Genomic DNA, 17,272 nt, shown 5'->3' with positions numbered 1-17,272 from the left:
TCGCTCCCCCTTCCTGCTCCACGGAGGACATCGTTCCCCCCTCATGCTCCGTGGAGACCATCGTTCCTCCCTTGGGCCTCGCGGAGAACCTCGCTCCTCTTCCTGGCCTCGCGGAGAACCTCACTCCTCTTCCTGGCCTCGCGGAGAACCTCGCTCCCCCCTTGAGTCTCATGGAGAACATCGCTCCCCTCTCCTGTCCCGTGGAGGACGTCGCCCTGCTTTCATGCTCTGCCGAGGACGTCGCCCCGCTTTCATGTTCAGCTGAGGAAGTATCTCAGCCTCCCTGTGCCGTTGTGGAAGCCGCCCGGCCTCCTGGTTTTTCTGGGGACATGTTTTCCAGGGGGCCAGGACCACCCGATGGAGGACGTATAATTTTGGGCGCTCCAGGAGTAGCGCCCTTGGGGGAGGGTTCTGTCACGTATAAAGAAACTCTGGACTCCACTTCCCATCAGCCACTGCACTGCACTAGCTGTCACATGACCACCTGCACCTGATTCACGTTTTGTTAATGAGCACTCATGTGTATATATAGTCCTTGTCTGCACTGTTTGCTTGTCTTTCGTTGTCTTAGACTCTCGGTGTTTTGTTTCATGCCACAGTGTTATTCCACGTTGTCTTTGTTTCTTAGTACGTTTATTTCAATAAATGTCATTATCTGCACTTGCTTCTGGCTCAACCTCGATTCGTGACAGCCTGGTGGACAATTATGCAAAATGCCCACAAGAAATTATTTCTGCTAAAGGGGGGAAAACTAGCTTCTGAGGCCAAGGGTGTACTTAGTTTTTCCACAGAAGAATATCACATCTATTGATATTTCTGTTGAATAGGCACTGTTTCAAAGATGATCAAATGCTTGCTTGTTCAAATATGTCAAAAAAGACAACAATTTCCATGGGGTGTACTTGTTTTTTCACATGACTGTACATTCAAGTGTATTTACTAATTAAGAAAATCCAAAAGACTGGTATTCAAACAGAACTTTTGTAGGTTTGACGATTACTTGAGAGATTTTCAAAAATCAAACACAAACTGTCATAAGAAAACCAGTTAGTGCTAGTATACAATAACTGTCTAGAACACTACATAAGGATGCGATTTGAGACGCAGCACTAGTTTGTTTACTCAGATGCAGATACAGTGTCACGATGTAGTACTGCCCCCACTATTTCAATTGGTAATCCAGCACTCGGATGCATAGTATTGATTTCTGAGGACGTGGACACGCGACACTTAAGGATACATGTCACAGCTCCTCAAATGCACTTAACACAGAAAGTACTGGTCATCGTGAATCTATTCATGTAAATACATTTCCAATAGCAAATGGGATTGTTGTCCTATTTATAGCAAGCAGCTCCTAAATATTTCATTGAATGTGAAGCAGAAACAAGCGGTAAATCATTACATTTTTCTTAATGTGTTTGACATATTTTTAAATTGATGGATTCATGTTAAAACTGTAGTGGTGTGGTGTTTGTTTCTGTTGTTCAGATCCTCTTTTCTCTTTCACGTCAGCACAGTGGAGCTGTTTATACAGAGTCTTGAGGGACTTAGGTATGGAAGCCTTAAGAGGCCATGCATTATTGGGTTCTTTTTTTCTTTCCTGTTTTCTCGTCATCCTGACTTAACTCTCTCATGATCTCTACAAACAAAGTTTTCTCATGATCTTGACATGACGTAAAATAGGTGCTTTCTCAGGATTCTCTTAGATTTTCTCATGATAAAATTACATCGTGAGAAAACAACTTTTTGTTATGTCAAGATCACGAGAAAACAAGAAAGAAAAAAGAATAATGCATGGACTTTAGGGTGTCCATATTTGTAGCTACATTTTAAGCCGCCCTGCCAAATTTAAATCATAATAGAGGACAGGTTGGAACAGAGTCAAATAATGAAGCCTTTGCTCTTAAGTTCAAACAGCTTGAAATATAGGCATAAATATTTACTATTAGATTATGTGATACTGTATAATCTTCCTCAGATGAGGCATAGTGACGTTCTAGTTTCAGTCGAAACGTCGCCATTTTGTTTGAACAGACAACAAACTTAAGATATCACATATCACTGTTTACTACTCATCCCCTTGTTTGAGGAAGTAACATCAACAGTAGTGAACTGAGGTAAAGTAGCCAAACTTACTTGGAATATACTGTAGTAATCTACAACACTGCTTGAGTAAGAGTTAGAAACTAACACACAAAAAGTAATTGTGAGGGGAAAAAGCAGACCCTCCCCCACCCCTCTTAAATGTTGTTGCATGATTCGTGCTTTGCTCTGGCTTGTTTATGCAGGTTTACGCTAGTGTGTATTTGGTTTCAGTCATTCATGAATGCTGCGTTTAAGGATTGAGTAGTAAATTGAACACTGAACTACTACATGATGAAAAGATTTGGCCAAGTGAGGTGCTTCTTCACACAGCATTGTGTTAGTTCAAGGTATTTTGTCTAGCATATCATTTTAGCACTTACAGCCTTCAAGATCCCATTCAGATATACGGAGCAAAGATGAAGAAGTCTGTAAAAGCAACTTCTTTTAAGCCTCTGCTAAAATGCAGACAAGGTCGGTTTCTTCCCTGACCATTTCCTACCAGTCAGCATCATCTCGGTCAAACTAAATTCATCTGTTCAGTTCATCACATACACTGAGATACGTTTTTACTGCACAAAGCCTGAAGTAAGAATGAGACTATGCTTACTGGTGTGCTAACATCATTGCGATTTGTAAGGTTTTTTCTCTTTTTTTTGTAGCAGTGGGGTCTAGACAGATCTGATCTTTAGCATGAAGAAAGAAAATGAAATATATAAGAGAGTTTCTCGTGAGATCTTTACAGTGATGCAGTTTGATGACTGCATATGGTTGCCACATTTATTCACATAAACTGGTATGTGCTGTGATTGAAGCCTGGCCAGATAATTAGTGTCTGGGAGCTTGCTGTAATAGAGCGTTGTGGCAGAATAAGAACAATGACTGCATGGGCCTCAGTTTTGCATGGAAGCTCAAGCAGTAGCCACTCCTCAGTGTTGGCAGGGAGACAGCCTGAGCATGTGCATTGGGTCTCATCCCAGTTTTTTTTTTAACAGTACCACCAAGATGCATTCCAACAGAGACAGGCATGCAAATACTGCTGATTTGCTTTTTTTTTCACCATGGAGAAGGCAACGATGTATTTCAGAAATGAGCCGCTGGGAAGCCAAGTAGCTCACCAAATCGCCTTCATTTAAAAGTTCTGCCTCAGCAAACAGCGGGTAAAACAGATTGTGAGTAAATTCCGGACTAGAGCTCCAGCACGCTAGCTCTGTCTTTCACTCCACTTTGGAATGACTTTTGCAATCGCTCGATCATATTCCTGCCATTCTCATCCGGTATTAGCGTGCAAGCGGCTGAGGCTCTGCCGTTCGGAGAGACTCTAATCCGTGATGTCCTGGCACAGCTATCAGCTTGCCATTGTCTCGCGCTGTCGTGTCCTTCATGATCGATTAGCCCAGGCTATAAAAGAAAGGTTATCGATCAATGACAGCGGAGTTGGGTGGGGAGAGAGAGAGAGAGAGAGAGAGGTGACAGCAGCGAATATGTCCGCTTTCACCGCCACAGGGAAGAGGATGAGCTCCAGGGAAGAAAATAGCTATCACTTCTTATGATACTTACACTGCTCATTACCTCGGAGTGTGCTTCCCCATCTTGCTAATCTGTTATCTAGCACCTATTTGGAAGGTGTTTGTGGAGGGGGAATCAGAAAGTGTGAATGTGTGTGTATGGATGGATGAGCAGGTGCAATTGTATTGTGTGTGTGTGTGTGTGTGTGTGTGTGTGTGTGTGCCTGCTTGTATTTTTGTACTGTGTAATAGTAGTTCATTGGGAGCTCTAGATGGTTTATCACAGTACTTGATTTTTCTTCTGTCTCTTCAGGTTACCCAAACATTGTAGCGACGTACGGCCGTGGATACACTGGCTTCGCCCCGAGCTACAGCTACCAGTTCCCTGGTAAGTTCCATCTTGTTAAGCCCTGTATGTAGCTTCTCTCTCCTGCTGCTATCTAGTAATGGCTTCCCTGCTGGCCAGTAAACACACACCCACTCGCTTTTGCCCCCCAAAGTACCCCATGCTGAACATATACATAAAGATACACGCAGCTCCGATTGGAATCCTATGAAGCTGTAAAATATTTATGTGGAAAGTTCAGACACACTCACACACATGCACTGACTGTATCTTTCCTTGGAGCAGGTCACATAAAACTCTATAAGCGTACAAAGCACGCCGGTAATATATGTGGTCGAAGGTATTTTCCTAATTTGTATTAACTAATCTTGGTAAATCTTTGTAGCAATGGTGGCTGAATTAATGTGATTAGGTAACCTTATTATGTGTGTAATGAATTTCCTTAAGTAAAGAACCCGTCCTCGATAGACTGCTTGAGACGCAGACCTACCAAACACAATGCAATTGATTATGGCACGCTGCCATAATGCTTTATCAGATATCTACTGCCTCTGCACCTGCTATTCTTAATGTGAACTGTTGCTCATGAGCCAAAATGAAATAAGAGCCTTATTCAAAGTTTAGTTACACATATGTAGTGAGGAGTTTATTCCAAAAGTGTGCATATTGGTATCCAGACCTCAGGTGAAGGTCTGGATACCAGACCCTACATCTTACTCAGACAGTAGTAAACTCAGACAGTGACATGTACGTGAAGGGTGACTTTGCCAAAAAGAGATGTGTCTCAGTTACACACGATTCCAAATGCCTTGTTTTTAACTGTAAATACACTGAAACATACCATTTGAGGCGAACGTTAAATTGATAAATATGACACTATTCAGTAATCAATAATATCATCTCTTTAAAGTGTACTGGGTTTTTTTCATGGAGGATATTGGAGGAGAGCGCATCATAATCAATCTCAAAGACTCAGTTGTGTGTATATATATATATATATATATATATATATATATATATATATATAGGTAGAATTATGAACAACATTTGCTTGTGAGTGAGATGTAAGCATAGTAGATGAGTGCTTGGTCAGCTTATCCTTCAAACCATGGGCCATTTTCGAATGAACAAAAACATTTGCATTATGTTATTACTTCAGCAACTCAAAACAGTGAATTAAAAGCATGCATCCCATACACATTTTACAACAACAGTTATAGACCAGGGGCCAGATTCACAAAACATTTTTAAGAATAAAATTCTTCTTAACTGCCATTTTCTTCTTATTTTCTAGCTTAAGAAAGAAGTTAAGAATATTTTGTATTCCCAAAAATTATTCTGAATAATGGATTTTTTTCTCCTAAAGAGTGTTCCTAAGACAAAACTTCTTAGGAAAAATTCAAATTCTTAAAAAGAATGTTCTTAAAAATCATTGTAAATAAAATCTTAAAGTTAGTTTTGGGTTGTTTGAAATATGAAACATTACAAAATTATAAAACTTGTAGCATATAATAAATAATGTATAACTACTACAATATTTTAGCTCTTGCCTACTGTTTTTCTTTCTGTTCTTCTCCTCCATGTCAAATTAGCCAAATTGCTTCTACTTTCCAGCAAATACATTCTCCTATGATGGTTAATGTCGTTAAACGAACACATCTCATTCCCTTTGCATTCGAATAAATGGTCGGGAGGTGATTGCTACTTTTTAAAAAAGGATAATAAATTGATACATGGAAAATTTGGCAGTATTGAATTTGTTGGAGCTATTACACTACTGTCGTTTTATTCTTAAGAAATAATTTGAGAACTTCTTAAGAATTTTTCAAGAATTGCACTTAGGAACATTCTTACGAACTTCTTAGAATTTATCTTAAGAACTTTCTTAACTTCTTTCTTAAGAAGATTTCCGTGAATCCGGCCCCAGGAAGTCAGTCAGCTTCTGTGATGATGAGGTGCTTTTTGCATGATATGTTCTTTTCTGTTTGCCCATTCCTGCGTGCCGTAGAAACAAACTCAACACTTAAAATGTTCCGATAATAATTCATATAATAATAATAAATGCATTTTGTTCTTATCAATCGGTATATAGAAGTAAAATATTTTAAACTGTTTAAAAGCATTTAAATATTTATTCAGACAGGCTTCTTGTAGTTGAAAGGACCTCATGGGCATCTTCAAAAGCTAAAATGCATATGCTACCATCGCTGTGTAAAGATAGCTGATTGCTGCTTTTTAAAGCGTGCGGCTGTCCTACTTTGATGCAAGGGCGCAAATAAACCTCAAACAAGTATCTTAAAAGGACTTGGTGGAGAGACAGATTGTTCCCGAGCTGTGCTGGATAGATAAATGAGGGAGGGAAGGGATAATGAGCAAGCATGAATTGGCAGGCACTTGAGAAAGCTCTGCTGTGACTAAGCCTGGAGTTGGGGATTAAAATGTGCACGAAGGCCTCTCTCTCTTTCTTTCAGTTAGCATTAGCATAGCTTTTGCTACTTCTGTCAGTAGGCCTAGCTTAGTATTAGGCTGCACATTGTTGTTTTTTTTGTTTTTTTTCCAGAAGCAACCTAGAAAAAGCCTTCTAATACCCACGTCTGCTGGAAAAAAAAAAGATTGTCATGCTCAAACATTATGTTCCTCTGGAGTTGGTCTAAATGTTTTTGATCTAGGATGTATTGAATATGTGTAATTTTAGAGGAGATATTGACCCCATGGAGGTGTTGAGCGAGTGAGGCTCGCTACGGTTCTGCTTTTCAGCTCTGACTTGTAGTTTATACCGATGACTCACCAGAGAGTTGGCTACGTCAACGTCACCTGCGGTTTCATAGCTTCTTCAAAAAGAGAGCTTTTTTGCTTTCCTTTAATCCTACAGCTTTCCTTGTAAAATTATCTTTCCCAGCGCCACTCAGAATAAAGCCCTCCATCTCTTCCATTTCACATATTGTCAATGACCTTGGTGTTAAACTTGTAGGGTGAATGAGCTTTTTCCACACAACTTGTAGCACTTGGGGATTTACCGGAAGCTCAGCTGCAGCGCAGGTTCAAATTGACTGTTGAATAGAAGGAAGGTAATATTTTTCAAGGCACTCCTTCTAATCTCCACAGGTGACTGCATCCGTAACAGGTCACAGGAAAAATGTACTGTTTGTGTGTGAAGTGTGTGCAATCTTACCCTTTAAGAATAACCGGAGATATTTGTGTGTGTGTGTGTGTGTGTGTGTAAGTTTGTAGGTCTCTTCGACTGTCAGTGTTAATCAGTATGTAATGTTTTGATCGTGAAAATAACCATACTTGTTTCTTGAAATTATTTAAAAAGTGTCGTGTCACGTCCTACTGATGAGGACCCACTAACATAGCGTTTGTAGAAAATAATAAAGCATTGAAGGTTATTGCCTGCTGGATGTGCCAGGTAAAGAGAATGTAGCAGCTGGTCCAATTTTTGTGACAGAAAACGCAGCTAGCTATAATTGTGTCTTTATTTTATCTTACCCATAACAATATAGCCTCGGCTTCTTCATGCGTAGGTTTTGATTTGCCCCACATTACATGGCCGTTCCTCTCCATTTCTGCAGACTGAATTGTCTCGTCTCTGTTCGGCCTTGATTTGCGCCGGTGGACACGGCCCGTGCTGATGAGAGCTGAAGGATCGAGCATAGTCAAGGTCACAGCCTTTCCAAGCCCAAGAGCGCCCAGAGGTGTATAATAACCCTGTCTTTTAGTTTCAACTCCTCCATTTCTTCTCACTTTCCTCCTTGTGCAGAATGGGAGGGAGAGCTGGAATTGGCGCTTCACTTTTGATTAGGGCCCAATCAGTTATGCAAACAGAGAGGCTGTCAGGGACAGGCCCCTGTCTGCACCTAGCGCCCCCTCCCCCCACCCCCCAGCTTATCCCCCCAATCACAGTCCTCGCTAACCTGCCGGACAGATAACACACTGGGGCTCGAAGGAAATTGGAACACAAACAAACAAATAAACCTGCAGCTTTCAACATTTCTGTGGAGAAGGAGGAAATGGAGCTGGTAGATGTTGGTGGTTTGTTTCTTGTTGAAACAGGCTACTGTATGATGCGAGACTTTCACTGCTGGATGCAAATAGTATCATACGATGGCTGGAGTAAAAGTGTTATGTAGAGAAAAGGACTGGGGAGAGGTTTCATTCATATAGTACATTCACTGGAGAGAAAGAGAGAGGAAAGAAAAGAGGAGAACAGTGGTTTCACCAACAGCTGTGCCACGTCATCACGTTCTTCACCGAATTAGTCCTAATTTAATTAAAGGTTCCTTTTAAAGCAGTAGGCATGCAACAAGCACATTCAGCATGTCACATGCTCAAAGCTAGAGCTGCACTGCCAGACACAATGAAGGCACTCAAATATACATGCACAAACACAAATGCATTCAAAAAGAACTCCTGCTGGTCAATTCACGGCTTTCTTTAAGTGCTCACCAACAGCTGTTGTATAATTATATGAGGACAGAGCACAAGCAGGAGGACAGATCAGTGTGGAAATGGAGATGCTGACAGAAGCTTTGAAGCTTCCTGTTTGATATACTTACACCCTTACATCCTCGGGTTTATGCTTACTCATCACCAGACCCCAAGCGGCAGAAGCCATCAAACTAGTGCAGCTTTAATTGCCATCTGAAACGCATCGTAAACACAGCGCATACCATTCTACAGTTTAGCTACATGTCTTGCTGTGACTTGTACTTGCAGTGGAGTGCAATAGTTTGTATACCCTTGGGACTAAATGAAGAGGTCAAAGAAATTTAGTTTATAGAAACAAAGATTTCACAAATATTCTTTCACTGTTCACAAGTAATAAAAATGGTCAAATAATGTATGTAAAGATTAATAATGATGAAACTAAAGTGATATTTAAAATGTGCAACTTTTCTGAATGTAATATACCGTACCAAGTAATTTACTGTCATTGAAGAATAAGAATAATGCTAGAATAAATTGTAGTTATTTCTTTACCCCCACTGTCATGTAACCGGTGGGTACGGATGCAAGTGCTGTTAAAGCTTTTATTGAAGAGAGGCAGGCAGACAAATCCAAAATCCTAGGGCAATATCAAGGTCACAAAACAGGCACAAGGTCAGGCAGTTGACAAACAGGCCAAACAGGGCTTAGACGAGAATCGTAAACGAGAGTGAAAACTGGATCAAAAACCAAGAAACAAAAATGAGGATCAAAGGTTTAGTATGGCTCTGGTGGCAAAACACAAAAACGCACAATACTTCACACAGAACAAAGACACATGGGGCTTTAAATATACAGCGAAATCAAAGGTAAAACATAAACAGCTTTGAATAATGATGACACGTGAGAGAGACAGCCAATAACAAGACATTGTTGGAGACATGACATAAAACGTGACAAAACACGTGTTAAAAGGTAAACTGACAACAAAATTGACAACCCAGAAGCGCGTGCTGTCACGCTTCGGGCAGTTCATGCACACTGAGTGCTGGAGGGGAAATCTGTGACACCCATAACACCCACCGTTCCTTGGCCTGTGTTTGGCTGTTGCAGGATACACTTAAATTTAGTTTTGTAATATTGTGTAATTTTATATATATATATATGTATATATATATATATATATATATATATATATATATATATATATATATATATATATATAGTAAAATAGAGGCATATTTCATTTACTTTTTGCAACAATAAAAACTAAACAAAAGGATCCCAACTTCTGCCCTAAACTGTTCATTTTTCCATAATTGCTCATTCTCATCCATGTCTTCCTAAGATTGTTTTAACATGTGTACTGTTACCAACATTTGTTTCCTGCTTGTCTTATTGCTTTGAAGCCTAATTTGCCTTGGGCTTCCTCAATTTCTCCACCAAGGACAAGTCTAGTCTCCTTAAATGAGCTCCCTTAGATAGTGGGATGAAGGAAGGATGACTTTCCCCTGCCCTCTAGGTTAATCCTCATGTCTCTCAGCCAGAGAGATGCTACTCATCTGTCTGGTAATTGCTGTAGTCAAGGAGGTGACATCGAGTATAATGGAACATGAGGCTGCCTGTGGAGAATACTTGTGTCTGTTCTGTCCTTATTTGCATCATAGCATTGCACCTCAGTCCACATTTCCAGGGAAGACACATGTTGAGAAAGCATGTATTTCTTCTCTGGTCTTATGAAGTCTCTGTGTCATTAAATAGAAATTCAGACTGAACTAAGGACTGAGGATTCGTCCTCTTTCACTTTAACACGCTTTGACTTCAGTGTTTCAGCACAATACATATATTCCCCCTGAACAACTTGCCTTTTAATCTTTATAATTAACATGTGATCGTCAGTGGTATCCAATATTTATGAAATTCTGAGTAGATTTTTTAGTTTAAACATCTTGTATCGACATGTTGGTCTATTCTCACTTTTGGTTAGCAGTGTCCTACGTTAATCACAAAGCCATTCACCTTCCTGCTGATAGTGGTGCAACGAGATTAAGTCGGATCTTGGAAAGATGCACCTCCGTGCATTTGAACTACAAATTAGAAAACAAAACATGGACACTGTGTTTGTTTTTTTGTTAGCAACAAGCTAGCCAGCTAACTGTGATGAGTGATGTATAGTTTCCTCCTCGAAACTGATCTATATAGTCAGTGGTAAAGTTTTAACAAGGGAATATGTCTGTATGTTGATTGATCTAAAGCAAATACTTGTACATACAGTATAACTCATTAAATGTAAGAGGTGCCACTTTGTTTACTGCTGATACTGTGAGCAGCCATGTTGATTTGACGTCACTTGCTGAACTCAGAGGAACCCTCTGCTCAAATAAATAAAGTTCCAAAACTTCACCACCATCTTTCTATCATAACTAGATGAGCTGAGTTAACAGTCTTGGGTTTGTTGTCTCCACTAATTCTATGTTTAATTGCTCATTAATGTGATGTCGAACATCACTGAAATATGTTGAGTGAGAAAAGATATTAAAATATCAAAGAATATAAAATATCCTTTTATGAACCATTTTAATTCAGCCCAGTAAGTAGACACCCATGGACATTTGTGCTCACTGAGGGAGTATAATACTGATAGTATTTGCCAACTTCAGTATACCAATGCCACTCTCTAGTTGTGTAGGCATGGCTAGATATTCCTTTAGCCTTGAATATTTCATGCTCCATACTGAGTAGTTTTCTAGGCTGTCCTAAAGCACACTCAGGGTTTTCTTCTTCACTCTCCTCTATAACATTGCCCCTTATCCATCCTTACAATAAACATCCTTATAATACATCCTTATAATAAAATTCTGCTTGTATCTCATTATACTTTGCACAGTGCCTATCTCATTAAATACCCAAGGTTCCTTAGGTAAATTCTGAAGTGTTTCTAAGCACATAATCCTTTTTTGTTTGTTTTATTATTCACAGTATATCCTCTTAATTATCAGGACCTACTGTTGTTTGTGAGACACAGTACAGTGCAGCGCTCTGAGATTGTAGAGTCCGCTGTACCATGGGATGATGGATACACCTATGAGTTCTCGTCATGCTTTATGCATTCTGAAAAATGGATCTATGAAATGCGCTATTAATCAGATCCTGCTTATATGTGATGCTGATATATGGTAGGTTTTTTTTTCTTTGAGAACCTGCCTGAATAAACTGACAGAATTGATTGAGACTACATCTTATTGAGAAGTATATTGTAGATTTCTCTTTTGCGTTGAATTGTAGTTCACCATTCATTATCCAAAGATTCTACATTTCTTGTAGAACTTGCATGGAACTGTCTGCTTCCTTAGTGTGATTGACCTAATCACACAAGCAACATGATTAATGTCAAACTGTTGAATTCAGACCCCATGTTCTCAGCGGAGCTGAACCCCTACAGTCATCATTAACTCACTGTGCTCACGCATGTAATTCCCAGTGCTGAAGCCTGATGAGATGTGATGGGCAGCTCAGTGGCATGTTCCATGTTGCTTGCACTATCAGCACGCTCATTAGGAAGAGATGTAGACATGAGGCTCTGACATGGCCGAGTTCACTGCACATAAATGGCACTGTTGCATTCTTGGTTTGGGGGTCCTCATCACCCAGATACAGCTTTTTGTTTTTGATAGCTTGGCAGAAAGGCCTGCTTGAAAGTAATCCAAGTCAAGGGCTTCTGCTGGAGAGGAATGACTCACCTATCTTTTGCTGGATGAAAAGATGGTCTGTTGAGATTGTGCTGCCTCCCTTTATATTAGCCACCTTCTTTCTCTTTAAAGCTAGCCGCTTTTTTCTTTTTTTAAAAAAAAAGGCATTCCTCTCTTAGTGGCTTTCATAATGGATGAATCGACCAATAAAGCTTTTCCTGAGTGTCCCTGAAATAGTGGAGACCATAGCTCACAGCATTTGATTTTTCTTTTAGTGTTTAAATGATGTGCAATTGATATTTACTGAGCCATTCTTCACATGTATTACACAGCTTAGCAGGTTAAGGAATTATAAACACTTCGTATGTATAAAATGAATGACTTTATTCCATTTACATACACAGTGCTCAAAGGCCTCAGTAACACTGCTGTGCCTGATACAGTACCACTTTAGTGCAAATGGTCCACCTCCCAAATAATTTCTGGTCAGCGGTGGTAGATGGGGATATATATATATATATATATATATATATATATATATATATATATATATATATATGTGTGTGTGTGTGTGTGTGTGTGTGTGTGTGTGTGTGTGTGTTTGTATAGAATTTAAATTATTAACATAGAATTATTTTTGGCCATAATGCAATATAAACATCACAAGCAGCAAAATCTTAACAAAATAGTTAAAAAAATATCTAGTGGTTATGGTCAATAAATTTATACCTATTTTATATATATATATATATATATATATATATATATATATATATATATATATATAATGAATAGTGATAGCTAGGATCAGAAATAATGGAAAAATTCAGCAAAAAGGGAAAATTACTGTTCAAATAATCTGTTTATATACAAGAAACATCAACAGTATCAGTGATGTTAGAATATGAATAGCATTCTCCACCAAGTGTATTAAAAAGATTTCAATTCAGTGCTTAAAATTATATTTGTGTTTGCACTTCAGATTGCTATTTCTGAGCTACTCTGCTGCACCTTCACTTTCTCCATCACCCAACCTTATTTGTATTACCACTTTATGTTTAGACCCTCTCTTAAAAGATCTCAAATTCATCTAAAAAAACAAAACAAAAAAAAATAAAACAGCTGACAAAGTTGGTGTAAAGCACATCACATAGCTAAAGCTCTTGGGAAAGGTTATGTTTTATTAAATAAAAATCAGAAAGTTGTGGCGAATATTGCTTTTTGCCACAAAATTCAACTTAATAAGTGAACATGTTTGCTTGTAAGTGATCAGCCATAATTAATATGTGAATGTAGTCAACCAGAAGCACAATGCAGAATTTATCACATAGGTTTACCTGATAAAATGGCTTTTCAAGAAAATGCTCTGAGAGACAGAGAGACAGAGAGAAGAGAGAGAGGGAGAGGGAGGGCAGACCAGGACGGCTTCCCCTCCAGGGCTGCAGGGTGGAACAGATGTGTCCTTGTTCTCTCTCCAGGCCACAGAAGCCCAGCCGAGCACAGCCACTGACAGGGTAAACCGGCTGGAAAAAAACGAGAAAAATGGAAAGCTAAATATTGGCTTTGTCTCTTCAGTAATAAAAGCCCCATGAAATTGATTGGATGCTGCCAAGTCTCTCCCGAGTGGTGTCTTTCACCTCAAATGCAAAACAATGAGCTGGCATAGTTTATTAATTAACCCACTTAATTAATCCCAATTCAACGAAGTTAATCTCTTCCTAGGGCTTGCTAGATCCACTACACAGGTGTCTACTTGATATAGTCCTCAGATGGCACTGAAGCCTAACACAGGAGCATGGAGGATGCAGTGCATCAGTTGGGATCACTCGACCTACAGCTAGCTACACTGGCAATAGCGTGATGAGTGCTGATGATGTTGATGAGGAAATTAATTGTAAAGAGAACTACAGTGGAAAGATTCCTTCTCTTTAGTAAAGATTTTGGTTCCTCACTGTTTAGTTTAGCATCTGATTTACTAAGCCTGAAGATCGCTTAGTGTGTGCAAATTAATACAACTGAAAGACAGGTATTACATTTGCGGAATCCTGTTTCCACTATTTGAAGAAAAAGTTATACCATTAAATAGATCTTAGTAATGACACTGGTGCATGAACTTTTGTGACAAATTAATGACCAATATATATTTTTTCATATATATTATTTTTGTCTGATTTGTTTAATTGGGTTCTCTTTATCATCTGGTAGGACTTGTGTGAAAATCTGTTGATGTTTAAGCTCAGACTTATGCAGATATATAGAAAATTCTAAAGGGTTCACAAACTTTCGAGCACCACTGTATATATTTTAAAAGGATTATGATGTCAGCATCTCAAAATGATTGAGACTAATAAAACCAGGTCAAAATTGGTTTCATATTAGACATTAACCGCGTTCACACTTCCAATGTCAACAGCATTCACGTAGAGACTGTAAAAAAGTCTTATAAACATGACATAGACACTTTCACTTTGCATTCAACTGAATTGTGACTAGTTTGTCAGTGCATCTCACTGCATTTAAACAGCATTATATATGGACACAATTTTGTGCATGTAACAAATTTCAGCTTCACTTAACTCTTATGGAGGTCTCTTACAGACATGAACTCATAGTGGCTATAAAGAAACAAAAGTACAGCAAAAACCCTCATTTATATATTGTTTCCTCTTCCTACTTTGCACATGATGCACTTCCTGCAATGATTATTTGTATATCACCTGTAACACTCCCACAGTTTTTGCTTATAGTGTATCCGATTGCAATCAAAAATCAGCGCTTGTTATTTGGGATCTTAGTAAGATCTGGGTTTAAACGTGTTGCCTAATTGGTGTAGGTGCTGCACTTTAAATCTCATGAAATAATCTGATAAAATGAACATGTAAATCGTTAAGAATAGTAATCAATATTGGCCATTTTGACTTCATGCAGTATCTGGGTGACAAGACAAGATAACAGAGCAGAAAAATGTTGTCATCAGTGCCATATGCACAGTGACGGTGTGTACTCAACCCAGTGGTGGGTTAAGGATCGAGTAGCTTTCTGATTCTGATGTAAAGCATGATATTGACTATAATGTAATGTGTAGGTCCTAAGAGAGTTGCTTCTGATGGAAAGCTCAGTGTGGGTTGCTAGGGCTTTAATGTGGGTTGCTAGGGTAGGCTAGTATAAAAATGACCAGTATTACCAGCTTTGGTCTAATGTGTTATTGTTCTTACCCAAGTTAAAGTACTTTTCAGGCAGGATTGGATTTCCGGACAAAGGTCTTTTAAGTGTCGTTAGTGATCGATATGCACAGGATAACTGATCTCTATATAAATCACAGAGATGGGAGTGTCTTCATGATGTACGCATGGTTGTCACACTAAACATTTCATGTGTCCTACATTTAATAGAAATCATTGTTTTGAGCTTTATTATAAGTGCTTGTTGGAGTGCTTGTGGAAGCATGAGTTGCTCTTTATCATTAACTAGTAGGTCATATGATCATAACTTTGCTCAAAACTCAATGACTAAATATTACTTAACATAATATAATATGTAAAGCACCTAGAAGTGTTTCTTCTCAGACGTATCCTTTTAAACATCACCTATAATTTATTGTTCTGCATTTTAAATAATTGGATTCATTTTGGTTTTGGCAGGAAATTACTTTATACGGAAGAAAAAGCATACCACTATGACAGTTTAGATGGAATATATATTGTCTGGGGATATTCCTACTTGTCATATAATAGAAGAAAGAATACCAGATTTATTTTAAAGTTCGTAAAAAACGAATGGCCTGACCTTTGGAAGTGAAGGGGCTAAAATCCCAGAGATACTCAAGTAATAATCACATTACCCCACCTCCCTATTTAAAACTAATCCAGTCTGAATGCTGCTTAAGGTTAGTACAATTGAATGGATATGTTTTTAAGATTTTGATTGTAAAGCCTAGACTTGTGCCTGTAGACACAGTACAGTATCTCAGTGTTTGAGGATTTTGAGGATTTTTCAGATCCTGTAGATAGAAGTGAACTTATCCCATAAGACTCTTGCCATGTTACTTGTAATGTTTTCCCAGTGATGGTAACATAATCCTTTCATGAGACATGAAAAGTAGCAAGTAACAAAGAGTAAAGAGTTTTGGTCTTGGACATATTTTCTCATTTGGTTTGGTTGTAGATTCCCTAACGGTTTGTCACTGTCTTTAAGTGGAGCTGGTTCCGGATGAAGGTACCCGTCACTGTACTTTCTGCGCATCTTGGATGTACCACAATTACCCAAACCACCTGTGTGCTGTTCTGAATGTTCACCTCAACACGCTGAAAGTGTAAATGTGTTCACACATGGATGCAGATTGTGTAAGGAGAGGGTTTAAAAGGTTTGTCCTTCTGTAAGACCTGTTCTACTTCTGCTCAGGTAACATAATCACTTGGGATGTTGAATACGTCAGCGTTTGACTTGTGTTTCATTATCAGAGCTGAAAGTAACTTTCCCCAATTGGGAAAAGTGCTTCTATGAATGTGTGAACAACTCTAGAACTTGTTTTCCTAATTAACTGAGCTTCCCCTCGCTTGGTTGCATGAGCCAGAGAGGCTGTGTTTATCTCCTCTGAGATAGTCCTTACTGTTGTGATCTGGCATTAGGATGAATTGTGTGTAATTGTTTCAAGTGATGAGCAGGTTTTGGGATGTGTTTGCCTGACTGCAAGACTAAATTATCAAGGTCATGCATGAGTTTCCTGCTTTCTTGTTCTGTGCCTAGAGGGCACTAGTGAGTGTTCTCTCTGAATGTCAAGATGCAATGTTTACCTTTTCTCCGGAGAAGAAAGCTTAAGAGTGATCATCACTCTTCCAGCAGGTGTGCAGGTGACTAGGATAATGCTTGCTAATTGCTTTTCTGTCTAAATGAGTGTCATGCTCTTGATGATGAAAGAAAGAAGTGAAGGAAGGGCAGAATTTGGTTTTTTTATAAAGTGGTGAGAATGCAAAACCTAAGTAATTGTAAAATATGACTTGACTCTAGAAAGTTGACCCCTGGTCAGATGTAATTATATTCTGACACAACAGCTGTTCTTTTGCTCAGGCGTTTTGTAAGAGGTAGCAAGCCAAATAACCAAGAAGTTTTCGTGATCTTATGCAAACCCCTGTGATATTTACTTTGAGTAAGCACTTCATTTTCTATATTGGTTGTCAGATTTTCTACCTCAAAAAGGAGTTTAGTGAAGAATCCCATTT

The 17,272-nt window shown here is 38.8% G+C and overlaps 1 protein-coding gene across 6 annotated transcripts in view; it reads left to right on the top strand.

The window, feature by feature from the left end:
• The window catches only part of msi2b (musashi RNA-binding protein 2b), a 261,158-nt gene that overhangs the window by 199,914 nt on the left and 43,972 nt on the right, over positions 1–17,272 (top strand). For all 6 annotated transcript variants that reach the window (XM_053646703.1, XM_053646706.1, XM_053646707.1 and 3 more), the window contains exon 10: positions 3,907–3,981. In XM_053646703.1, coding sequence (XP_053502678.1) covers positions 3,907–3,981 — 75 coding nt within the window. The remainder of the gene's footprint in view (positions 1–3,906; positions 3,982–17,272) is intronic.

This window comes from Ictalurus furcatus, chromosome 17, assembly GCF_023375685.1.
Source record: "Ictalurus furcatus strain D&B chromosome 17, Billie_1.0, whole genome shotgun sequence".
Taxonomy (NCBI): Eukaryota; Metazoa; Chordata; class Actinopteri; order Siluriformes; family Ictaluridae; genus Ictalurus; species Ictalurus furcatus.
This window is presented reverse-complemented; position numbering and strand designations above follow the sequence as displayed.